Genomic DNA, 27,918 nt, shown 5'->3' with positions numbered 1-27,918 from the left:
CTCGAGTTGACCAAATTCCGAATTGTCATTACATCGTCCGTCGTGACTCGCGGTAATAACGACACTCCGATTGCAGTGTACATTACATAACAAATTTGATAACGAAAATAACAAAAATATGACGTTAAATAAATATCAACATTACAATGGTTGTGCCTATTGAAAAATGCTCTAGTCAATATATTTACCTAACCCGCCATGTTAAACTTCCCTATCCCAAGCGTGATGTATACAACTTCCTTACTTCTCGAGTGATGTAAAGTTGAAAAAAACTCACTCGGTGATGTAATGAAACCCATTTAAATAACATTGAGTGGATAACTTAAAAAATATACCTCCATGGAGCCAACGACGTTCAACGCTAGAAATCAGCTGTGTGCTTGAATTTTATTGTTATGCGTTGAACAATTTTCCTAACCTAGCTTTTGTTTGTAAATGGACGTTACTGTTAGAAGATGAGTGAAATTGATAATGAAGTATATTGCTCGTAACCTCCTTAATATTGTCGGGTCAGGTAAAATTTTATACGTTACAAGTGTAGTAAGAGCGTGTTTACATCACTTCGGTGAATTATGCAACTCGCCTTCGCTCGTTGCACAACATTCACCTGCGTGATGTAAAAACGCTCTTACTACACTTGTAATGTAAATAACTATTACTACGTAAGCCGATTATTTGCGTCAAAATTGTAGGCGACTGAGAAGTCCTAGAATGACGGGAGAGGGCTCAAATTAAAGGGAAAGGTCACAATACCGAGACGGCGGAAAAATAGTGAAATTCCCAAAATTTTAACACAAAATTACATATAACGTAAAATGTTCTCCATAAGAATAGCATTAGAAGTAATTTAATGCTGGTTTTTGTTTACTACAATAGGCTAAGGCTGATCGAGGCCTGATAGAGGCCTCGTGCTTGTGGCAAAAAATACAATACATATAAAACTCTTGTCCCAACGTAGAATGTAGCTTGTAAAATTGTGTTGTGTTGGAGATTCAATGAAGTTCAAATACTTTTAAAAATAAAAACATTGCTCCGTTTATGTTTTACTAGCTTTGTGCCCGTTCTACGTACGGGGATCTTATCTTAGTCACTTGAAACCTTCTTATATTTAGAACAGCAGTTGTTTTGCATAGTTTCAGATATCTGCATAACAAATATTTGCATAATTCAGCTACCAACGCGTCTAAGGCAAAAGAACCAGAACCAAAAACTAACGTTTACAGTAAAAAAATAATAGTAAATAGACCAATTATTGATCAAGGTTAATCAAGGTTATTGATCTCTTATTGGTTTTGGATTTTCTCGTAAAAAGTTATCGGCAATCAATGTTATTTCACATTAATTGCTTTATTTGTAAACAACTTTTAATGTAAACTTATCGGTGTTAGTTAAAAAAAAAAAAAAACAACCTTATACAAACAACTTTTTGTCATTTAGATTACGTATTCTCTAAACAATGATTGGTATATTTATTAACATTATAAGGAAACGTGACAAAAATCACACAACGTTGGGTTTTTGGACGTTTGCAATTTTATTTCTTAAGTAGAAAGTAGGTAGGCCGTGTATTCTAGGGAAAAGTACCGGTTATCAAGGATCGTCGTCAAAAAGTTTGTTATGAATAATTGGGTAGGCGTACGTACCCAAGAGATGGGCTAAGGGCCTATTGGCTGTATGGTCCAGCGATTGCATCACACGGTGAGTATGAACTATTGACTATTAAAGTCAATGGTATAGGAACAAAAAGTGACACATTGGAAAATCGAGTTTAGCATCATCCGTAAACCTCAGTTACAATCACCAACTGCAGTTGTGATTTTTTACTTTACACTTATTGAAGCGCCGTCAATGAGTGGAAACCTTGTTTCTAATTTATTGGTGTTGATCATTCATAAATTTAAGTTTCCCAGCCGTATACAAAACTGATTCAAGGTCTTCTTTCTGGTTATCAAAACTCAAGAACAATCTTTTACAAAAAGAATCTCTGGTTCCTGAACTGGATGATGCCTAGTTATAATTTCATTTACGTGGTTACACTATTTTATTGCACTTGCGATTAATTAAATCCGTTATGCAAGAAAAACGTTTTTAATCTCACTTGGTTGGGATTTGCTTTTAAAATGTAATCGAAAATGGTTACGGTATTTGTAAACAACATTTGTAAACATATTAGTGACAGCTAGAAAAAATAATCTTGATCCGAACAGCTGTTCGTTATTTAATAGATGATTATGTGATAAAAATTGGACGAAAACTTAAAAATCGCACAAAACTGCATTTTTGAACGTCAGTAATTTTATTTACAAAGTAGTGAGGCCATATATTAATGGCTAAAGACACTCTCGCCAATCCAGTGAATACATTAAAATGACTTGGATCTTGATAGGTACTCTCGTTTTCCATCGCGTAAAATGCCATCTTGAGTGTTACAGACGGACAGCAGACAGACGGACAGAAATAAAGAGATAAGACTCGTTTCTGCTTTTTTAATCTTCCCAATTTTAGTGTGTGCCCTCAATTTCTTTAGACTGATAACAGCCAGGCTTACGCACAGGCACCTGCCCATTAGTCAAATTTAGGCAAAGTAAGGCAAATTTTATCTTAAAAATGTTGTACTCTAATGTTGTATAGCTATTCTCTGTTTTAGTTTATTATTCTTGGGATAAATAAACGTTTTTTATTTAGTTTTTCATTTCATTATGTATAAAACGTAAAAATAACCTAAAAATATATTATTCTGAGCAATGTACAGACAAAACTCTAATTTTTTATATAGATTTTAGATAGATTGGACGTTATTCTTTAAACTCTAAGTATATACCAATAATGATTTTAAAGGACAGAAATATATTATCCATTCAGTTTTTCAGTTATATAAAAGGTTTAATAAAATAGTAATTATGCGTAAAAATTTGGATTTTTGCGCCACGCCACGCTTCATGATGTCTGTTCAGCAGCAGCACAACGAACTCAGAGAACAATAACTGTACAAAATTACAACCACGTGCTTCTCAAAGAGTGTCATGTCTAGCACTGAAGACACAAACCATCCCCACAATGTACCATTTGGAAAAATTCTCTCTCTAAAATTTAAACGAACCAATCAGAATTGACATCCTCATAGGGACCGCAGATATTCTCATATATCCCCACAAATGATCATGAGGTACAGTTCTCTCTCTAAATTCAAAAAGGACCAATCAGGCCTCGTATCCCCATAAGGACCAAAGCTTTACTCTCTTTTCGGAGAGAGAAAACCGGCATCAGCGCAGCTCTGGTGGCCGCAAAAGCGAACTAAGTGTAAGGATCATAAGGTGCCATGTGGGGATATTTTCGTTTGGCGCTGAAAGTGGGCAATTTATGCATTATTTTGAACGAATAATCCATTTCAGCCAAAAAAAAGACCTGGTCCTTATGGGGATATCCCCACAAGGACCAATAGCCCCACAAGTATACTTCAGGACGAGCGTATAGCCGCATAAGTGACCAGATAATAGAACTCTCTCTCTCTCTCTCCCTCTCTCTCTCTCTCTCTCGCTCTCTAACAATGTACAGATTGTGGACTTTACGATTTAAGTTTTCCTGCAATTATTTCAGTTCAATCCCATACCTATCCTTATGGTTTCCTATCTATTATTTTTCAAAATAAATAGTAAAGCAGGTTAAACTATTTTTTATTTTATTTTCTTGAAACCAAACACTCTTTACCATCCCGTATTCTGCAGAGTCAAATGTTTAACACTGTGTTTATAAAAATTGAATGGCCACACAATTTTGTGTTTTATTTTTTTTTACTGTAATAGTAACTGGGATATTTATATATGCCAATAAGTGCTGCAAGCTGTAATAAATGCTGCTGATTAATATCAAAATAAGTTATAATTTATTTTGTATAATACATCGGTCATTGAATACAAACCATAATGGGTTTTCTATTTGTAACTTTAACTTGCAAATACAGTAGAACCTCGCTTAACTGGAGTCGCATCATCATGATGCCTATATATTATATAACCTCACAAATCCCAAGAAAATGTTTTATTAACTGTGTTTTTCAGTCTAATATTTCGATATGAACGATATATTTAACTATTTACGGTAATTTTTATGTGCAGTAGGTTCCCAATTATTGAAATATTACAGATCATTTAACAAAAATAAGATGGAAGCAAAACGGAGAAATATCGATCAGTATCGTCAAGGTCAACCTATACGCTCGCACCTACACACTGACAATCTTGCACTGACACTGACATACTGACAATCGTCTGCTTCTGTCTGCTGTCACAACACTACAATATTTTGGGATAGCGCTGGGTTCACAACGATATGGTAGGCATTCGGATAAGTATCGATCGTCGTAGTATGAAATGAACTACTATCGAACATCGTAAATCGATTGCCTCCTAGAGCGCTAGAGCCGAGCAGCCGAGCCGACTCGACTCGACACACAAAGAGAGAAGAGAGAGAAAGAGAAGACAGACAGAGAGACAACAAAAACTAAGAACTAGCACTAGCCTTCGAAGAGGATAATATTTCTTTTATTATTTTTAATTTAGTATTTAGTTATTTAATTTATTTCAACTTTGTTCCTTTTGATCAGTTCCATTGCCTAGGATGGCTGTTTTATAACTTATGAGGATTAAACTTAAGCTTGTTTTAATAGCCAGTAGGGGAGTAGGGCCTACCTTTGACTATTAATACAACAACCCAGTACTCAACTCATGAAATATGCCCTCTGCTCAGTTTGAGAATTCAAAATTCAAATATTTCTTTCCTTGCAATATCTGAGCCATAGAAACGGGCTGTTTGAGAAATGTGTATTCCCAAGACAGCTCAATTTGTTATTGAATTAGACAAGTTAGGCTAATCTACGCCAAAATTGCGCAAGTTTACTGGAATATTTTTTAAATTCCTCCGTGATATTCTTCTATCTAAGCTCTTATATTCATCATGCTGGTTATCAGCCGTAGGCTACTTATACTGTAACTTAATGTAGGATTAAACATTTTCATTAGCAAATGTTATGCCAGGTTCAGATAATATGTTGTACTTATTTATTTATTTGCATTCACTGTAATATTGTGAATTAAATTATGGTCTTCCCGTAAAGGCCACATTATGACGTTTGTGACGACAGGCATAGGAGAGGAGTTAGAAGCAGCAGCAGAAGGCACCAAGGCATTGGCAATAATTTACTTCGATCTTCCACCATGAGATAGCCGGATCCGATTATAAAAAGTCGATGTCTATCATCCGGTAGAAAACAAGGTCGATTCTTATTCGAATGCCTACCATATCGTTGTGAACCCAGCGCTATCCAATATTTTGTGGTTGGGTCGTTGGCAGTGTTTCCATTTGAGGGATAAAAATCCCTTTCTAGGGATATTTAGGGCCTTCGAGGGATTGAAAAGGGATTGAGGGATAACTAGGGATAATCAGCGAAATTGAATGATTTTTTAGATTTTCTAGGGATTTCAGGCCTTTGACATTATAAAATTGAAATATTGATAAAATAATACATTATGGCTGTATTTCAACAACGTTAAGGACGTATTTTGGATAATTTTGCAAGGTATTGATAACACATTGATTATACTATTTTTTCCCTAGGTTTTGGTAACAAATCGATTGTAGCACAGATAAAAGATACTCCTCAAGGTAACAGCTAACACTGCACGAAACAAGCAAAGGGCTGGAGTCGGTCGGTGGAATGGAATGGTGGATCGTGGATCTAGATTACTGTAATTTGTTTCTTTCAGTAGCCCTATGCCCTGTGTCAATGTCGAATGTTTGTTTACGTTTTGATTTTGTTTACCGGTGATTTCTGTGATGTTTTTTGCTTAGTAGGCCTAAGTAACTTGGTGTAACCTTTTCACCAAGGCATGGTGGCCATGTTTGAAAAAGACAATTAAGTTTGAAATTTGGACACTTGAATAATATTTTTGAAACAGTTTTAATTATACTTATGAATACAAATTGAGTTATTAGTTTATAAAATTTTAAAAATAACTATTTGTTTCATTTTTTAGTTAATAAATCTTGTTTTGTACAACATACACAGTTTTTAGTCACGGCAACCTTCAATTCCAGGCCGGAGGCGGCCTTCGAAGTGGCAACGTTGCAAGTATAGTGTTGTAAAAGGTGTTTGTTTGGAGAACGCTAAGCTAATGATATGATATTTATGTATTTTTTTAAGAATACGAAAGCTTGGTTACTGGGCTATGAAAATGTTGACTCCACATTGAATGTACAGAAATAGATTTTCAATTTATATTGCTTTGGTTTTCGATTCTATAGTATATGTTTTATTTCCATGTTAACTTATAGGACGTCTTGCGCTAAACAATACCATAGATAAAACATACTCCATGCAATACTATGGTACCGGTACTTGCAACGTTGCCAATTCTACCAGGCCGCAGCCTGCCTGGAGTTAAAGATGGCCGTGGTTTTAATGGTACAAACATGTTTTTTTATATAGTATTACTTTATAAATAATATGGGGTAACCAGTTACCATATTTTAGGTGGCTATACATGATATTCATTGGTAAGGTATTGCTGCAAAAATAATAAGTTATCTAGATTTGATGAAGAGGGATAATTGGAGGGGATTTACTCAAGGGAGGTACAGAAGAGGATTCGATGACGTCAGCTGTCAGAAAAAAAGTTGTTGACGTAATCGATTGAGCGATCTGTTGATCTGTTGAAGGTGGAATATCGTACCATCGTACTCGTACTAAGTTTATCACTATCGTATCGTTTCGACTTTCGTTATTGTATGGCTGTCGGCTGCCGTTTGTTTATGTTTATGTGCTTTCCTCATCACTCTCCTCCTTCACTTCAACTAAGTTTAAGTTTACTATTTATTTATAGGCTTACATACAGTTTAAAGTTAAAGGTAAGTAATTATTCCTAATTAACTTTTGAGGTATTAATAATTAGGCTTAAGTTATGGCTATTTTTAATTTGTATTATGGACCACATGATAGTCCAAACCCAGAAAAACCTAATCTTAACCTGATTTGCTTAGTTAATATAGGCTAGGCATAGGCTAGTCATTGATTTGTGTTTGTAAAAGTCAGGCCCAGAGTAGGATGACCAGGTTGTTTCAGAATAAAAACAGGACATTCAAAATCTCGGCCTCCCCCGTAACTTACAACACACACCTGAGTGTCTAATTAAATTACACAGAGGGTCTCTTATTTGCTAATGCAGTAGTCCCACAAACTCGGCGCAATGTGGACTGGAAGGGTGCCGAGTTTGTGAAATGCCGGGTTATCGGGAACTAGGGTTAAAAATAAGAACAATACAATTTTTATTCCTTTTAGCTGCCTTATTTATTTACATTTATTTTACAAGTAGGTATTAAGTCATCAGATATAGTACAACAAATCCTTGTCACGAGTTGCAAATGCTTTGACTTGAGCCCATGTTTAACTCGGACTCAAAAAATCACTAATTTTCTGAGCCAGGTGATGGCCGAGTTATCCAGACTGCCGGGTTATCGAGTGCCGAGTTTGCGGGACTCTACTGTGTTGTTGAGATAGAAATCAAGTACGTTTAGGCCCTTTTATCAACCTGTTTTTAAGCTTTTAGACCAGTAAACTTACCTAATCTAATTTTTCATTAAAACTTATTTACACATCACACGATTGTCATAACTTAGTTGTTTTAAAAATACATTAATGGCATGCAGCTAGGGGCTAGGCAAGGTAAATAACTTACTTTTGTGAATCACCACATAGGCCAACTGAGAATAAAATAATCCAACAAAATTTTTAAGGGTTTTAGATCTTAGGGTACAGTTTCTTAACTGGGCTATGCTAATATCGATTGAAACTATCGATTCGATTAGCAAACTTTCATGCGATTTTTTCACCATCAGCAAGTTTGGTTGGTTAGGTTAGGTTATGATAGTTTAATTTTATAATAGATATATTTAAAAATATTTAAAATATATTAAAAAAAAGATATATATTTTAAAAATATCGATTATTAATCAATATTTACAATTCGATAGTTTCAATTGATATAAGCATAGCCCAGTTAAGAAACTGTACCCAGATCTTATTACAAGATTTATTACAGGTAGTTTCTTAACTGGGCTATGCTAATATCGATTGAAACTATCGAATTGGAAATATTGGTTAGTAATCGATATTTTAAAATGTATCTTATTATAATGTAAAATTAAACTATCATAACCTAACCTAACCAACCAAACTTGCTGACGGTGAAAAAATCGCATGAAGGTTTACTAATCGAATCGATATCAGCATAGCCCAGTTAAGAAACTAAGTTATTGATTTTAAGTATCATGAGCATCTTAAATTTAATTTTGTTATCGTTAATTTGTATGCTGGGAATAAACTTAGGCCTACAGTTAACTTATAAATTACAGAAATTCATAATAAACTAAAAAAATGTTTTCTGTTTTGTTCTAAGAATAACTTGCTCACTTGCTTAAGAATAACATTAGGTTAAGTTATCCTTTTCGCAGAGGATACGCAACCGGGACCGTGGACGTGGATTATGCGTCCGGCAGTTATGCCTACAGTCATAACCTAACCTAACCAACCAAACTTGCTGATAATGAACAAATCAAATGAAGGTTAAATTCTGTTCATAAAATAAAAATAAATGCCAAAAATTCTAACCAAAGATGTACAGTTAAGAAGAAATGGGATTCTAAGCAAAATCTTTGACAAAAAGTTAGTAACCTCTAGGGCCTATCACCGATGTGATTCGATCTAGATACCTCATGTACATCAGCCATGTACTTTATCTACACACCACGAACACCAATGGCTAAATATCGTATCGTTGTGGAAATGGTGTTCCGGTCCCCCACAACCCGGTGACGTCAATGCCGGGTGCCTAAGTAATCCACATTCAGTAACCAGACGCGTATCCTCTAATCTGCGTTTTTTTTTTGTTTTTTTTTATAAAGCAATAGGCCTTATTTACTTATAAAAGTTATAACCAAACAAATTGAAAAAAAAAACCAAAGTGAACTTAACCAATTTCAAATAATAATAGGCCTAAGTTAATACTATCTATAACCCTCTAAGATTTAGCCAATACATAGTGTAGGCTAATTGAGTTAAAACTTTGATATTCAAATTCATCGCCTCATATTACTATTGGTGTTTACAAACAAGTCAATCTATTGATTACCGGTACCTAAGTTATTTCACCTTCAATTAGTTACGGTAATCATATAGCAATAATGGTACATTCATTGAGTAGACCTAGGCCTATTTAATGTAAAACAAAAGTAAGAATGTAATGCATAATACGCTATGGTTGACGCGCCGAGACCCTGAGTCCTTATCTAACCCAACCCAACCACAATGCAATAATATCATTGTTTTAAATTATTCAAAAGTGTTATTATTCGTATATTATGTGTTATATTATGTTATTAGTCGTAGAATCAAATCCAATCGACAAATTATAAATAAGAACGACTAAGATTGATTAGTAAGAACAAAGTAGGCCTAACTTACTTATAGACTAAATTTTGTGTAGGCTACTTCAATGTGTATCGGCAATCAAACTGTCGATGTGTTCACATTTTGTGTTTTTCATACTAACCGATTAAACTGTCAGCACATGCAGGAGCCCGGAACATTTACATTCGAAGATAATGTGTGTTTTTAATAACTTAGCTGATTTGTTGTCACGTCAATTTATTACACGTTCTTATTAGAATATTTTGAAATAATGCCTTAGGCCTATGCAAATATTTAAATAAAATGAATAATGTTAAACTCTACTCTTTGACAAGCAGTCCTGATCATTCAAGACCCCACCATGATTAATATTGACTACAATCATACCGATAATTAAGTTAATCTATTATATTTGTTTCAGGGCAAAAAGTGCTGCTGTCGCAACCATCAATGATTAGGATTGGAGTGGACGAAGAAACATTTATTTCCATTTTATTTGATTTTATAAGTTTTTGTAATTTCTTTACATAATTTGGTTTTAACTTGCATAGAATATAATAAATAGTTTTGTCTAAACTTTGAGTTTTTATCCACCAAAAGTTGAAAAATCTTTTAATGTAAAATTTATAGTTGAAATAGATAACTGAACCAGACACTTTGTGTGTCACCAAAGATTGCGGCTTTTCACTGTTTTAGTCAAATAATCGTAATGTCCAATTGTACATAAATCGAATTACAGTTTTATATCAAATTGATCATCAATTGGACTAAATATACACATCAATGTTTGTGACGTTTGTACATTCATTGAACATTAAATAGTCTCAATTTGTACAAACATGAATGTGCATATGATGTTCACTAGATGTCCAATTGAATCTTAATTTAACCTAAATTGAATAACAATTTGATGTAAAATTGATCATCAATTGATCGAGATACGCACATCATATGTATATCGATGTTTGTGACGTTTGTACAATAATTGAACGTTAAAGTCGTAATTTGTACAAACATGAATGTGCATACGATGTTCAGTTGAACATTCTTGAACATCAATTTAATGTTCAATTGATGTACATGTGTTATATGGGTAGGAACATATTAAAGTGATGCAAACAAATGTTATGTAAACGGTTAAGGCCATTTACCAAATAAAAATATAGACATATGGAATATCAAAATGAAGCTTAGAGTGTGTAGATTTTCTGAAAAGTTTTGATATGGACAAACTCCCTAAGAGGTCTGCCCCAGAGACTGATTTCCAAAGGGCTACGCCTTGCATGTTTTGGAAGTTAACGTTATTTGAGTAATTTAGTGAACAACAGCTGGCCAATGCAATTTACAATATAGTTTGTTGGTTTATGTTCTTAAAAGAGGTGCGGTGAATAGACAGTGAAGCTATTTCTAGCCGTTTGATACAAGTGAGTGGTTAAAGGTGTTCGAAACACGATGAATATGAGATTAACAAACCATGTATGTCGTTCGTTCCAAGAGGTTGTAACCGATTTTTAACAGGTCGCCATTTCATTGACAAGTAAGTAAAGTATTAAAGACGTGAAAGAGAGCGGCGAGTTCAGGTACAACCCTACCCACCTTAGGACGTAAGGTTTGAAGGCTCCAATGCTTTTTTACCATCCTTTCAGATGACAATTTCTCGAACTTGGGCCCTTTAAATGAAATATAAAGTCAAAGTTGATTAAATTAATTTAATGGTGGCTTCTGTACACCCGTGAATTTGCGGGTAGAACCTCTTATATTGTTAATAGCAGTTTTCTTAGACTTAATAATATATTTTATCTAACAAAGTAATGTACCGGTAATGTCAAATCTGACGTGAGAAGCGAAGAGAGGATGATATGTTGTGTAAGTGCCGTATCTTTTCCTGCAATTTCGTTGATCCTTTTTATTCCAAAAACTACAGTTTGAAACTTTTTTATGCCAAATTTATTTTCAAAGTTAAGGTAAGTTTTTTGGATCTATTGTGACTCATACAAATTAGTTGAGGTCTATTATTGTTTTCAATTTAGGATTGTTGTTATCTTGCACTAGGCCTATATCATTATTCTGGTGGAAAGGTTGGTGAGATTTACATCCCTGGGTAAATCTTGACACCATCTTTGACCAAATGAAATTATTTGTACAGGAATATTATAGTAACTTAGCCTACCCGTTATAGCTTGCCTATATTCGATAAGGTACGTTAGGTGTAGCCTACCTATACATTATTCAAAATTCTTTATTGGGAGGATACAACTTAATAAAAAAAGCAAGACTTGTCCACTTTAAATTATCAATAGTGCTGATTTATTAATGGCATTCTTAAAAATTAACTCCAAGACAGAAACTGGCCTAAGTTAATATAAATTGGCTTTGGAACCGTAATGAAAATGAATGCCTTTGAACTTGAACCAGTCTTTAAAAGCTAAACGAAAAAGGGACCTAAATAAACCATTTTTTGCCAAGTTAACCAATCATTTCAAGCTAAAGATTTCTATTTCAACCGGTATATTTAACATAATTGATAAATTATTGATATTATTTCATGGAAGCCCCTGAGTCTAAGTTTGGCAATGTTTTTGTAAATAGAGTATAAGCATGGTATACGTTAATACCTTGGATAAAGAACACTCAAACTGATTAATTTTTATTTATGTTAATACAGTATGAGTATGTTCCCATAGTGAGGGATTTGGGATTTCGCGGTATATTCCATATAAGGTAAACGCACCAGTAGCTGACAGTATAAGAAACTATACGCACTTAATAATCCGTGGTTTTGAATAAAAAGGAACTAAAGAGATATTACGGATTTTATGTGATTCTAAATTTAGTGTAGTTTTCAAATTTTTCATACAAAAAGGGGTTTTTAAATATATTTTATAACATTTTTAAACTTAATTCAACCTTTGTACGTGTTCCAGTGGCTGACAGTGAAAAAAGTGCTTGTACCAGTAGCTGACTGTCAGTTGTCCCAGTAGCTGACACTGGAACTATAAATGCACTATATAGGGCCTACTATAGCTGCTAAACCTAAGGGTTTTATAATTTATAAGACGAATAAAATCTAACTTAATAATTAAATTATAAAATTATGTAAAACTTTATTAAGAAAATTTATTTGATATATTTTAAAATAAAAAATATTTACATTAAAAAATATATATATTTAACAAAAAATATTTTTTTAAGATAATTTGGCTTATTAATTAAAAAATTTAAATCATTTTATAAAAATATGAGATCGCATAAATTATAAATAGCATGCAAATTTCGATGGGTAAAACCAATTTAATATTGTGCAAGCAGCAAATATCCCCCTGTCAGCTAGTGGAACTTGTATGGCTTTTGTGTACCAAAGCCTGACATCTATATATTAATTTGAAACTGTTTTTCTTTGTCACAGCTATTTTGAGTGAACGGCTGGGCGTAGAAACTCGGTAGAGGTGTCTAAAGAAAGGTCTTGGTCTGTAGATGAGCCATCAAAAGAGAAACATGGTCAATTCCCTTGGGGCTCTGCCCCAGAAGCCTTTAAAGTTGCCTCCAGATTTGTTTACATTACGACCATATGCATAATTCTACACTACTTTTTAATGAAACAGCTGTTAATATTTAAATTGTGATTTATTGAATTTGTCAAAATGAAGTACAGTATTTGCAATGGGGTTTTCTGATTTTAAAATGGATTTTCTTCTGCATCGTGTCATGTTTTGCAATATAATGTTCTATTACCAAATCAGTGGAAAATCCTATTATCACAGTAACTCTTTTCTTTTGGAGTTATTGTATGGGTTGGTTTCTTCCTTTTTTACCACTTCTTGGAGATTGTACGTAGGTGATATTCGTTAGCATATTGCATCTGTAGACGAAACTTGGGTTGGTGTATAGAATGGAAAAGAGTGAAAAATCCTGGACAATTTGATATAGGCTAAAAATAAAACTGAATTAACACTGTTCTACATTTCTTGAACAATCATTGAAATAACCGATTTGCAAACAATGGAAACATAGAAAAAGTCATAGAACACAACCAAGTAGAAAAAATGGAAATAATGTTTTTTTTTTTTCATTTATAATCGTTATCATAGACAACCTAATGCGACTATGAGAGGGAAAAATTTGTAGAAAACACTAAAAAAACAAGATCAGCTTTTTAAAAAAAGATAAGATATTTACAAAATATTTTGATTATATCTAACTGTTGTGTAGATTGTGAGTATTTCCATAATCTTTGAGTCGCCTGTAATGCAATTGCTCGAATTCGAGCAACAGGTACACTAGTTGATATAATTTTAAATCCAAAACCCCTAACACCCCAATTTTATCATGAAATTGTCAACAAAGGTATAATTGATAAAAATAATGAGCCTAATCATTAGTACTATTTAAGAAATTTAGCAAAATGACAAAAAATCAAACTTACTTTCTTAACAATTTTATTAAGGGAATCGACTTAATGTGATATGTACAGACAGGGTCGCTTTCAAACCACCACCATTAGGCGAGTATGGGCTAAATTTCACTGAATTTTTTGTAAACAAATCAAGAATAAACATATGTTCTTATAACAATGCAATCATGTGTAAATATTTTTAAGAGACCACATTATAATGTTAAGAAACTCAAACTGTCAGCTTCTGGAGCACTGTCAGCTACTGGTGCATTTACCTTACACAACACACTTGTCAATTTTTTTCAAGTGTCTGTCGTAACATAACCACAAACCAACCAGTCCGATTACGATGACGTAAACGTACATTTTTTTTGTACGACTACGATGGGCAAATATCGATTGTAGTAGGATCTATCGATTATATCGATAGTTGGTGACTGACGACTCGAGTACTCGACCGAATCAACGATGACGTCATGGCCTGCTGTGCTCTCTAATACAGCGCTGTTCACGGAGGAAATTTGAACTAAATTTGCCTCATTTGTACCTCCCTTCAGTCAGACCCTAATTGGAGGGATTATTAGAACACGGACTAGGGATAACTAGGGATTTTTTGACGTTGGTCCAGGGATATTTTTTTCCTGCGGATGGAAACACTGGTCGTTGGGTGATTAGTAACCATGACAACTTGTGGATGTAGAGAAACCAAAGAAAGAATAGAACAAAGAGAAATAAAGAGGTGTCATTTTTATCTTTATCTTATTTTTATCATTGTTATTATTACCAGAAAGACTTAAGTACAGTACTATGATTTTATGGTGTTTTATGAGTTATTTAATATTTTTATCCCCATACTTCTGTTCTGAAACATCATGTAGTAGTAGCCTAGGATGACTACGGTATCAGTAGTCTTCTAGTCTACATTTTCATTTTGTTTTGTTCTTTACGTGATTTATTGCTGTACAGTAAGCAAGTTTTGTTTTGTTTGAGTAAGCATACGGTGTAGTTTTTATTAGTAAACCAAGGTTAATGACTTCACATATCACGGTTGCGCAATACCTATTGTATTTTGACTATGTAAAATGCAAATTTATAATCTTGTTAACATCCATTTATATAGTGTCCCGGAACGGCATTGTTCCTGAGTAAGAAACCTATAAATATCATATTTAAATTATCCAGAAGTCCTTAGTTACTCACACGGGGAAAAAAAGTTTTAGGCCTAAATCATTTGAAACCTGTACATTACATATTTTTGGTCGAGTTTTCGACCACTGGACGACCACTAGTTAAAGTTAATTGTATTACAACAATCTTTATAGTAAGCAATATAAGCTTGAATCGGACTTATCTGCCTTCAGCTAATCCATCATATGATAGTACGTTAGAGAGTATGCCCATGCTGAAGTTTTACTTATACTTGAAGAATGACTTAATTTAGTACCAAGAAATAAATCACACCCCTTACATACACTGTGCTGTTTTAATGCTGTGTAGTTGATTGCTACTGTATTAACCTGTGATCGCATATTAATTCATTCATTAAGAACGTATTTAAAAAAATACTACTTTTATTTTTTTTAAATTTCTATGATTTATTTACAATAACAGAAATGTGTAAGATTAAAATAAAGTAATGTGTTGCATTGTCCATTTAAAGTTACATCATAGTAAATTGAAATTCCACTGAAACTTAAACAATAAAAGCCGAAATTAGTTATAAAGAAAACACGAGTTTCCTTTATATTGCTTTTACAATCGAAATATACATACTGAGCCACGGCTCGGTCCCCCGGTACTTTTCATTTTAAATATTCAAATAAAGTCGATTATTTTTAATGTTTTATGAAACGTGACATAGCAAATTTCCACGGAACTTTTTTTGTCGGCTACTACTTTATTTTATTTTTTGGTCAGGTTAGTTTAAAAACAGTGGATTCTGTATACAAAAAGTGAAATGTTCTAAATCATATTTTTTTATTTTTGGCTTATGTACGTAATTTAAATTGTACGAGAGGGGCTTCCCACCGTGCCGGATTGCGCCGTGCGGGCATATTTTGATCCAGTGGCGGGTGTTTGGTGTTTTGAATAAGAATACTGAATTGCTCGTTTTAAGATCGTATCATTACAAATCCTATCATTTTAAGATTTGCTTACACTTACGAGAAATGCATTTTCCATTTTTACATTTCTCAGGTACAAATTTTATGAAATAACCTACATTATTGCGTTGTTTGACAAGTAGCTGGGGACCGAGCTTTGTTCGGGAAACTTTACACTTTGAGAGTATTCCTTGGTCAATGTAATGCTATCCCAAAAATAATAATTTGCGGTATTTTTTTTCTTGACATTTAACTTCTATTCAAATAATAATATCATAGTTTACTGAAATGATGAGATAGAAGAGTTTTTAAAAATTTGTTTGGTTCCCCTAAATGGCCGAAACTATAGAAATTACCCAGTATTTTTCACGCTGAATTCAAAGAAGGCTATTAGTAGTATGAAAATCTTCCCACCTTCCTTCCTTTGAAGTATTAGTCACTACAAGAACTTGGACTCGCTCCAAAACCAGAACCGAAACGTTTAATTTACCCTCAATTTTTAAAATGTAATAAGTTACAATTTTCTGGAAACTCAGGACACTTTCTGACTGAAAATAATTACGGTAGATCCTTGTTGGTGAGTACCAAAAAGGAACCTTAGGTATAAACATGGTTGTATATCCAAGTTTGGTTGTCCTTGATATTGCACTATTTCATTGACACTGACAAATTAGGGCTAGGCTGCACTATAAGTTAATTGGGAGTTTATTTGATATCTAGTCCTAAGCTTATAGCCAACTTAAGGCAAACATAACCAAAACCTAACCACAGACATATAAATATAAGTGATATAAATATAAACACTCATCCTCTGTAGGCCTAAAGCTACCTATCTATATTTTTTTGGGTTAGGATTAGTACTTTTTTGAGAGAGTGTCATTATGTACTGAGCACACTTAGATGATATAGGGTATCAGTGATTTATGAAATTATTTATTTATAAAAAGCAACCTAACGGAGTTACCTTAATGATGCACCCAGTATTTAATACAAAAATTAAAGCTTATGCCTATGTATATTAGTTTTAAAACAGAGTAGAATAAGGCACCTATAATCTAGATTAGGCATTGATTAGTGTTTATAAACTAAACATGGATGAACCACTAAGTCAAGCTACTAATCCAGTTGTTCAGGCTAGGCTAAACTGAACTCTGAAAGCATCCATCTCAAAACGGCCACAACTTAAGAACAGATCCTAGAATTTGATTTATTTTAAACTTTATTTTTCTGAAATAGATAGCTAAACTGTCCAGTGCAATCATCCCACACTGCAAATAGCAACACTCAAACTTAGTTAGGTAAGCTAGTGGTAGGTTACAACTAATTATTATCCCTGTGACCGATTCAGTGTAACATCTGACATCAGTCAGAATCAGACGACATTATTGACAACGACACTCGTCGTGTCGTTTCTTTAATTTACGGTATAATATAGTATAAAACATCTACCATATCCATAACAATGTTCTACCACTGCACCTAAACAGCAGAAAAAAGCAAATCACCAAATTCAAATCACCAAGATTCGCACAATATGACAAATTATTTATAAATTAAAAACAGTATATCTTCTGTGCCAGTAGTTAATGCGTGATTGAACTTCAAACAAACAAACAACAAACACACAAACTTTCACATTTATAATATTAGTAAGATAAGATGTATTAATTAAATATTAATTACTAGCTGTGTGCCCGTTCTACGCACGGGGATCCTCTAGTGGTCAGTTGAAACCTTCCTAAATAAAGAAAAACTATTGGTTTGCATATTTTCAGATATGCTAGCCAAACTATTATATACAAACAAATACAGTATCTGACAGTTTCAAGTAAAAAAAAATGCGTAATAGATCTATGAGGGGTACACTTCCATATCTGTTGGCACAAACAACTAAATTAGTAATATTGATTATTCGATTGTTTAATTCCATATATCGTTTGGTTAGTTAGGTTAGGTTAACCTTACCTAACTAACCAAACGATATATAGTTAAAATACTATACCTCAACCTCGCCATTAAACATTCAGGTTGGAAATTTCACTATCAAAGGTGCTCTTGGCCTGTCCGTACGGAACACTGAGTTATATGCGCTGCCAACTTATGAATAATTGTTTAAGCCTACGAACCCAAGAGATGGATAATTGGTCTGTTGGACGTATGGTCCAGCGAGCAGCACATAGCGTTGAGAAGACACATTAGAAATACGATTTGAGCATAATCCGTAAACCTCTGTTACAATCACCCACTGCAGTTGTCTCTAAACACTTTACACAACCACCATTGAAGTGCCGTCAACGAGTTGAAACCTTATATGTAAGCTATTGGTAACGCTTATGTAAAAAATGTAAGTTTCCCAGGCATATAGAACACTGAGTCAAAGTCTTTTCCCCGGTTATAAACCCAAAACTCGATAGAAATTCTATACACAAAGAAGCTCTATTTTCATTTACGGTTACCCTACACATTATTGCACTAGCGATTAATTAAATCCGTTATGTAAGGAAAAACGGTTTTAATCCAACTTGGTTTGGATTTGCTTTTGAAACTTGATCTGAAATGATGCGGTATTTGTAAACAATATTCAATTTAAACATATCAGTGACAGCTAGAGAAAAATAATCTTGATCCGAACAGCTGTTCGCTATTTCATATGATGATTATGTGATAAACATTGTGAGAAAACTTAACAAAAATCGCACAAAATTGGGTTTTAAACGTCCGTAAGTTTTTTTTACAAAGTAGCGAGGCCATATTTTAATAGCTAAAGACACTTTCACCAATCCAGTGAATACATTAAAATGATTCGAGGATCTTGATAGGTACTCTCGTTTTCAGGAGAAGGCCGCGTAAAATGGCCTTTGGACTGTGACAGACGGAAGATAGACAACAACGGAATTGAGATAATAATTGATGATTCAGATAATAACGGAATTGAGATGAAACTTTTTTCGGATTCTTGAATGTTTAAAACGTAAAAATAATCTAAAAGTTGATGATTCTGAGCAATGTACAGACAAAACTCTAATTTTATTTATATAGAATAGTACCTGTGGTGATTTTTATTAGAAATTTATTGAAGTAAATAAACAGCAAAGTTAAAAACCATCTGACCAGTGTTTTTATTTAAAAAGTACGTAGGCCTATTTGATTGGCTTTGTTTTCTGAACTAAAATATCTATTTCCTGATCTATTTTTAGTTCCTGTTTTCGAAACATAATTTGGCAAAACAATTATTTATTCATTAAACAACTTGATCGAAAAATAATTTCTAAACATTGGAGGACGATTAAAAAACTTTTGAATTCTAATAAACCTAGCTGCCGTACCTGTGTTTTACATCGGAGAGGATTTTGAAGAGAAAAAGTTTGATACACGTCACATATTTCAAATCCCACTCCAAACACGTCATGTTAATACGTTTACTTCCTTAAATTAAGAATGTCACAATCTCCAATTAACAGGCCCGTAGCAAAAGTTAAAAGTTTCACAAATCGAATCGTTTCTACCTTTTGGACCGCAAAATCAAAGAACTTTATTGACAGCATTTAAAGCTGACTTCGTTAAACATTCTGTTATCTACATTCTTCAAAAATGTAAACATTGTGAAACTTTGGAATCCCATGGGGCGTAACTCAAAGAAAACAAGTTAAATGTAATCGGTATATTTGTTAACCAGGTACAGGGCTACCTCTTGAATTGATATAGATAATAAATCGAAAAATAAAGAAATATAAGTTGATTGATTATTGGCTCTTACAAAAGGGTAAACAATCAAGGAACATGATTTAATTAAGTAACCACACATCACTGAGTCTATATCTTCATTCTTTCTTGTAAAAATCGCTTTGATTGTGGCTATATAAAATAGGGAAGTAATATTTCACTGTACAACGAGCTCAAAAAGCTCGAGAACCAGCAATAAGATGGAAATAACCGGCAGAACCTTTAACCATCCACTGGCTCGCTAGTCGCTACCCCATGTCGGTCGGTAGCCGGGTAGCCCATCAATGGAACCCGTTAGGCTCGCCCCTACCTCTCGCCACAAAAGAGACAAGAATTTTGCCTTGTTCCACACGCCTTTGATTGTTTGAGGCGGGAAAACTATTTGTGTGCTACGGCCCGCGCAACACAGGATATTGTTTTCGTATTAGTTGGCCTTTTTCCAAGATGACCGTGACCGTTAACTTATTTTATGGACTCCCTTGGAGAATAATTCAAAACTACAAAGAACATTTCTAATCCCACAGTATACTAGCTATTTAAATTATAAACACTTTGGTGTTTGAAAAATATTTTTGGACGATAAATTTTGCAGCTTTTTGAAATCATCCAAGATGGCCACTTGCCTCCAAGGACTCAACAATAGGCCTAATTGTGCGACTATAAAGCAATAACTTCCCACCTTACGCTTGCGAATTAGTACGGTACATATTTGTATCCACAGTTGCCAGGACGACTATTAAGACGACCAAAGATTACATTGACATTTAGGTATTTAATCTGTAGAATAGTAATTGTTAAGTAATCTGGAAGACAACTAATTAAAATGATGTGCGAAAGATGGGTTATGAGAGTGCTCAATGCCTGAAGCATAATCCATTTGTTTGAGGTGCGGATTTTCAAGCTTGTAGAACAAATAAATATCACAAAGTAGAAGGGCAGGGGTGAAAGTGACTGAAGTGACGCGATACCCGGGTGGATTTTCAGTGACTGGATTCCAGTGGTATGCGGTAAAATATATAGTGACTGGCTTAGCAGCACAAATTTTACGTGACTGGCTTTCCCATGCAAATGCGGTGGTGACTGCATTAGCATAGCATTTTTTACGTAATTATATTTTAGTATTTTTAAGAAAAAAAGAGATATATACGTTCAGATATGTCTAGGCTTAAGATATTTACCAACATATATTATATATATATCATAGTCTTGAAATATATTGGGGGGTGCAACTGACTGACTTCCAGTGTATATTTCATGAGACTGGCTTCCCGGGCGCGGCCGTGTATATATATATATATATATATATATATATTTATATATGTGTCCGTTAGCGCGATAACTCGAGCAAAATTGATCCGATTTTGATGAAATTTGGTACAAACGTGTAAACCTACATTTATTCGAACGAGTTCGCGAACCAGTATAATCGGACCGTGGGATCAGGGGTTTATGGGGGGTTTTATGGGGTAAAAATGGGTTTTTCTCATTTTTGACCCTAAAAACTTAAAATTTCTAAATTTCTCTCTAGACCATTTTGAAGAGCTTAAAAAAACAAATAATTTAGTATATTGAAGTGTTTTTGAATGTTCATTGACTACGGAAAAAATTTAAAAAATTGTAAATTTAAAATTCCCATGTTATTCTTATGGAGAATAAATAAACTGTTCTAGTTTGCTTGTTTATGGATATATTTTAATCCAATTTGGCAATTTGGTTTATTTCATACTAAGCTATCAATATTTCAATTGAAAAAACACGTCTCAACATCTTCCCCGTAGCAGCAAACCTAACTACTCACTAAAATTAATGTTATTTAAATTTAAATAGGAAATAAATCTGAAAATTTATAGGGAATATTTTAGTAGAAATCAAGCCGGGTAAATGGAAATTCGCTTAGGATGCAGGTTTGCTGCGACGGGGGTATTATCACCGTCGTGGTGCGGCCACAACTAGGATTTTTATTCCATTTCAATAGATATCTGTTTTAGACGGCAATAATCTGTAACAAATCTTTTCCTGAAATTATATAAAGTTTAGGTGTAGTAGGTTGATATTGTATTAAGTGGAAAACATTATGTTCTGATATTATCTTCAATTCTCTGATTTTAGCGAATTTCCCTATAGGGAAGTAGCTATTACCATAGGTGGCATGAAAACCTAGGCCCGGGACCAATTTACTTTTTCATTTTGGTGTCCCCAGAGGCCAAAATTGAGGGATGGGCTTTGTTGATAAATATTTTTACAAAAATAAGATTATTCCCATTACCTGAAGGAGAAAAGCCAGTCAAAGTTGTTGAGTCACAACCAATCACGTTTACACGCTGAAACAGATTAGGTAACAATGAGATTTATTTATGACTAATATTAAAGAGTCTACAGAGGACTTATTAACCTTAACTTTTACTTCAAGTGTTTGGCACAAAAAAACTAATTCTATAACCAAACCAGTTTCAAATTCACCTGGCAATATGGCCAGTGTTTTGAAATAAATGGCAGTCTTTTAAAGTGTTGATTAAGACACAAAATTTTAGAGAATGGTTTAAGCAAAGGTAAAAGGCAAACTCATGGAGGCTTGTTATAGAGTACGGTATAGAAAAACTATAACATCCTTTAGGTCACACCTATAAACACAACTTAAGGTTTTCTAAAACAATGCCACATGTGTACTAGGCCTAATGGAGAGCAATTTTCTTTGGGTTCATCAACCAAGCTGAGAACTGTCAACAAATGTTATTGTAGTAATTTACCTTGGCACTTGCTGGCTGGAACAGTACAAAGCTGACGCCTCTGATCGGTTCACTGTCGCTGGTTACCGAGCCGGACACATCGTAACCGGATACCTGCAGACTGCCGGCCGGCACCACAGTGTTGCCACCCTTCACAGTCACCTGCGACCGCTTCTTGCTCAGGTGCCATCTGTAGTCAACAATATTATAATCAGCAGGTCAATGTTGAACATGTAGCCAAAGATTAAACACACTCCTTTGTAAATATCACCCTTATCAGCAACAGATAATTTAAAGTATGTTTCTCTCTGGTATAATTAAAGTGTTTTGATTGTTACTATAAATTCTTGTAATTTTACCAGTTTTAAAACTAGTAAGACCATGCAGAACGCTTTTATTTGTAAATTACTACTTCTCTGTTAATTTAAACAAAAGATTGACGTGGTCAGCGGCCTATCACTGAGATGGGAACCCCACATAGTGTTCATCATTGTAACTCACTATTGATGATCTAAACAGAGCATGATTCCCTACTTTCCAATAGAGACCAACATTTGAAGGTTAAGAGAGGTAGATCCATAACTAACCAACCAAAATCTGTATCTAGTGGCCTAATAATCTAATTCTAAGGATTTGTACAAGAGAACCTACAAATAGTTAAACTCCTATCGAGTTACAACTGACCTCTCATGTGAAGCCTCCACAAAATACTGTCCTGGCTTGACAGGAGTTAAGAGGAAGTTTCCGTCTTCCCCAGTCATGGTGGATAACAACTCTTCTGCAGACGGAGACGCAGACAATAAACTCACTTTAACCCCAGCTGGGCCAACGGGCTCACCAAAACTTGTCACCTGCAAAACAGTTGTGGGTCATATACACTTTCAAAAACTTTAAAAAAATTTACTATGAGAGTGTCTGCAGCTCAAGTACTCAACTAATTCTTGGACAATGGCGTAGCTAGGTTTAGAGTGTCCTGGAGCAGAAAAGGCTGAAGCCGCCCCCTCAAAACATCAAACATAAACCTGCTTTACCTAAATATCTTCTTAAAGAGGTGGGTTCGTTTTTAAGTCGGCAGTCATTTGTAAATTTTTTTCAGTCTCAAAAAACAAAAAAATAATCGATGGTAAACACTCGGTTTCGGTTTATAGTTATTATGCAATGCTTTTGCCGCAGAATAATAATGATGTGTCTGGGACTACCCGGGACCTTAAAAATTCTGTTGCGATCTGATGATGTCTTGACAATCGCGGGAGATGTTCAGGATTATGCACAATTATGGGATATGTTGATAATGTTGCCCTGATCACATACGCCGATAATTATGTCTTCACGATCATGAAAGATGGTCAACATTTCATAGGATCTGATACGATGACGATGTTTTCACCCTTCGCGGTCTTGTTGAAGATTGTTTTATGACTGTGGAGGACGATGACGATGTCCTCACGATTGCAGGAGATGTTACAGATTTTGCCACACTAGCGAAAGATGATCACAATACTGCCGTGATCAGAAGCTATAGTTATGATGATATTACCGTATGATAAATGCACATAATGCAAAATTTATGATTACTAAAGCTAATACAGTAGGCCTACTGGTTTTCAACTAGGCCTAGCAAGTTCTTAATAAATCTTTGTATAGTCCATCTTGGTATATCTTGGTAGGCTATCTTGGTATAACCAATGCTGAAAAACTAACGTATATGTGCCACCGAACTGCAGCGCAAGCTACTCTGACCAGGTACATTCATATACTTTTAGGTTGGAATTTAGTTACAAATTATACTTCAACACAGTATATGACAATTTATAATAAATAGCCTACAGTAATGATATTTAGTTCACAAAATAGAAAGAGTTTTAGAGACATGTCAAATTTAGTTTTATAAATATGTCCAATATTAGGAAAAAAAATAATATTATGTTCTTGGAGAAGTACCACACTCCAAACCAAACCATTCTGCCCTGGAGCGACTGCTCCACTCGCTCTGCCGTCGCTATGCCACTGTTCATAGAAATATAAAAAACCTCTACAGCTTGTAGAGGATAGTTTTAACCCAAACCTGTGGTTTTGGAGACCCTGCAGAGTCCTATTCTAACTTTAAAAGCCACATTTAAACAACAAATGAATAGTTGTATCAATTACAAAACATAAAAATAGGCCTACCCTTCCACAATCAGGAAACAATAAGAATTTGTTTAACTGTAGAACAATGGACAGTTAACAACTGAGATAAATTTGGAATAGGCCTAGTCCTATATCTTTGTTGAATTTAAATCTAAAGCTAATGTTGCATCAGCATTCAAATGATAACAGACAAACCAATGTTTTTTGTGTCCCAATATTACCTGTCCGGTAACAGCAAAGCCCTGAAGCACAAAGTTGATATCGACACCGAGACTGCAAGAATCACTGGTTCCGTCGACACTGACTGCAACTTCTGAAGGTTCAAAATTCCAACCCATGGGGGAAGAAACCTGAAATCATCAAGACACACGTGAGCCAGGGATCAATTCTTATTTGGGTTCAGTCTAATAAACTACGGTAAATGAATTTGACGAAATAAGTTCCCTATCAGGTGATATTTTGAGACTGTTAGAAAGGATCATGGAATATTTGCCAATAAAAAATAGACATTTTATGTGTGTTCTGTATTAAGACATGCACAGATTGAAGTTGTTGTTGAAAAAAATTGTTCTCTTCTTGATGTTGAAGAAGACCAGCTAACTTTCTGACGACGACCATTAATCAAAGCCTGGTGAACAAAGGCAGCTAGGCCAATATTTTAAAGACTAGCCTATACAAATTTTAGGGTATTAGCTCACATTTGAAATAACAAAAATTGTAATAATTGTTGCAGACAAGCCATAAATGGCATTGTAGCTAAATTGTATGCGTTTGTAAATTTGTATTTTTGGAAACTAATAAAAAATAACGTAAAAATGGAATAATAATAACATTTTAGATTTCAATCTTAAGGTGTAAAGTCGGTTAAAACCCTACAATGTCACCTAGTAAATCTATTTAAAACTTTACAGAACAATTAAAAAAATTACACATTTTTAAAGGTACGTATGACCAATTTGACAAATTACAAACAGTTAAGACAACATTTAAATCATCAACAAAACATGTTTCTACCTTGAAACCATGTTTGGTAAAATATTCTTATTTAGCCTATTCAGTTTTAATGTAACCTATCAGCACTAACCAATCTTATTCCCCTTGATAAATAAATACCTTAAGGACATATTCCCCTTTGTCATGAAGTGGTAAGAAGTAGTACCCGTTATTGGGAGCACACTCTGTTTCATACTTTAAACTTCCTTGTTTAGTAAACCTGCAAATTGATACATCACAGATAAATTAGGAAAACGATTTAATATTTGTAGTAGGCCTAAATACTAAATATTCATTAATTAAAAGACACAATCAGTTACAAATATCATAAGTCATCCTATATTGGTCTACAAATTGGCCACCATGAGTAACATAGCCGAGACTTCACTGACTATACTCAAACTACCTTAGCCTATAAGCATAATTAAGTTAACTGAACACAAATAAATGGGAAAGCTGTATAAGTTACTCAAACATCTTTATTTTTGACAGTTGGGAAAGTTGTATAGGTACAGACTGTCTTAAAATATAGTCCCTAAACCATTGTTTCATCAAATATTAAAGGGCTACACTTTAATATCTGTCCTACACTCATCCGAATGAATATATCGATCGATATATCAATTATTTCATTCGATAACTTATATCAAGTTTAGTTAGTTAGGTTAACCTATCCTACCAAACTAAAAATATAAAAAAAATCTCTAGTGTTCTTCTAGACGCACAATTGAAACTTATACTTTATCATAAATAGACATATAGGCTACACTAAGCATGTAGTAAATTGTTGACAATGAAGGCCTAGGCCTACTTACATTTTAACCTCAACCTTTCCAAAATCGATAGGACCCACATTGCTTTTAACAAAACCATTGCATCCCCAGACTTCATCTGCCAATATCTGAGGCAAAAATATCACATTCAGAATAGTTAAGAACAGAAAAATATCTGTAAAAAACATTTTATTACAAATTATGCATTGGTAACTAAGGTGAAACCGATGTATTTATAGGTTATGTCTATGACAAATTGTTTTTCATCCACCCCTTTTCTTGTGATCTCAATCAATAACTATGGCAGCTGATGATACTCCATGGAACTGCGGAGTATGCCAAAGATTAAACATTATAAGTAGTAAACATGTTATTATTAAGAAGTCTATCTTAAATTTATTTGTAATCTCAAAGTAAGTAAACCGCTTTCGTTGTTTAATTGTAATTATGAATTATGATATTCGAGTTTCGGAATTTGACTTTTGGGACCAACTGTTATATCAATCAATATGTATGTTAACAAACTGAGTACCCATTTGAATGATAATTGGGTGAAAATTTCTTAAGCGATTTGTTATACGACCGTGAAAAACAATTTATTTCGAAGAAAATTAATTATTCTCACTAATTTCTATATATGACCACAGGAGGTGAAATTCCAGGGGTAAAAATCCGGGGGATAAAAATCCGGGGGGTAAAATTCCGGGGGTATAAATCCGGGCCGTACATTTTACATTGATCTCATGAAGGGGGTAAAAGTCCGGGGGTAAAATCCTGGCCCGTAAACTCTAGGTTTTATAATTTGATGTGTTCTGATTAAATTCACAACCTTGAAAATATACGTTTGTTCCACCTCCAATTTATTAAACTGATGTTGTGCAACTCAAATTTTCACGGCCGGAATTTTACCCCTTGGTTTGTGACGTCAGATTTGCTCAGCTGGATAAAGTTCCGTTCCTCCTTAATTTCATCTAAATTCTTTATGACAGCGACACTTTTTATTCTTTTATACTTTTCAATTAAATGGCGACCATACAAAGTAGGTATTTGTAGCCAAGTCAGTATGAATGGAGATGAGTGATGAGTGTAGGAACACACAATTTGGTGGGTATTTTCACACCAATATATTAATGAAAGGTGAATGTAGAAATTGTTATATAGGTAGTCAAAGCGTGTACTTCAAATTCAACTTTGACATTTCTGACAGGGACAGGGATGTGTTGTTTATATGGTAGAACCTTGATAAGAATTACTCTCATGAGGATAAATAAGACTTATGTTTACCAAGGTTGACTTACTATCGAGGTTTTTTACAACGTGTGATTAGATTAGGGGTAAACTAAATTCCATAGGGGATTTGAACATGACACTTGTAATCTAGGGTGACTTGTCATCGATGGTCTTCTATTGAGGTTTTACGTAGACTTCTCATCCCATTGTAAATTTTGAAGCACGTTTTTCGTGTCTAGTTCATGTACGTGACACAAAGGCGCTAGTGTCGATGAAACTTTGTTTCCATTATTTTAGGGTTAATTTCTTGATTAGTGCTTTACTGTTTGGTTATATAACTAGGGGACAAGTTATTGTTTATGATTAGATCGTATTATTTGGTTAAACG

The 27,918-nt window shown here is 34.1% G+C and overlaps 1 protein-coding gene across 1 annotated transcript in view; it reads right to left on the bottom strand.

Moving 5' to 3' along the window:
- The window catches only part of LOC128988658 (BOS complex subunit NOMO3-like), a 55,550-nt gene extending 29,010 nt beyond the window's left edge, over positions 1–26,540 (bottom strand). Inside the window, exons 1-6 of the mRNA XM_054410153.1 lie at positions 26,343–26,540; positions 25,648–25,747; positions 24,756–24,884; positions 23,089–23,255; positions 22,426–22,594; positions 21,945–21,999 (exon numbers count right to left, since the gene is read on the bottom strand). Coding sequence (XP_054266128.1) covers positions 21,945–21,999; positions 22,426–22,594; positions 23,089–23,255; positions 24,756–24,884; positions 25,648–25,747; positions 26,343–26,488 — 766 coding nt within the window. The 5' untranslated portion in view covers positions 26,489–26,540. The remainder of the gene's footprint in view (positions 1–21,944; positions 22,000–22,425; positions 22,595–23,088; positions 23,256–24,755; positions 24,885–25,647; positions 25,748–26,342) is intronic.
- Positions 26,541–27,918: the final 1,378 nt, after the last annotated feature.

The sequence above is a fragment of the Macrosteles quadrilineatus genome, unplaced genomic scaffold, assembly GCF_028750875.1.
Source record: "Macrosteles quadrilineatus isolate MER2022 unplaced genomic scaffold, UCM_ALF_1.0 Scaffold_3__2_contigs__length_128488019, whole genome shotgun sequence".
NCBI lineage: Eukaryota > Metazoa > Arthropoda > Insecta > Hemiptera > Cicadellidae > Macrosteles > Macrosteles quadrilineatus.
This window is presented reverse-complemented; position numbering and strand designations above follow the sequence as displayed.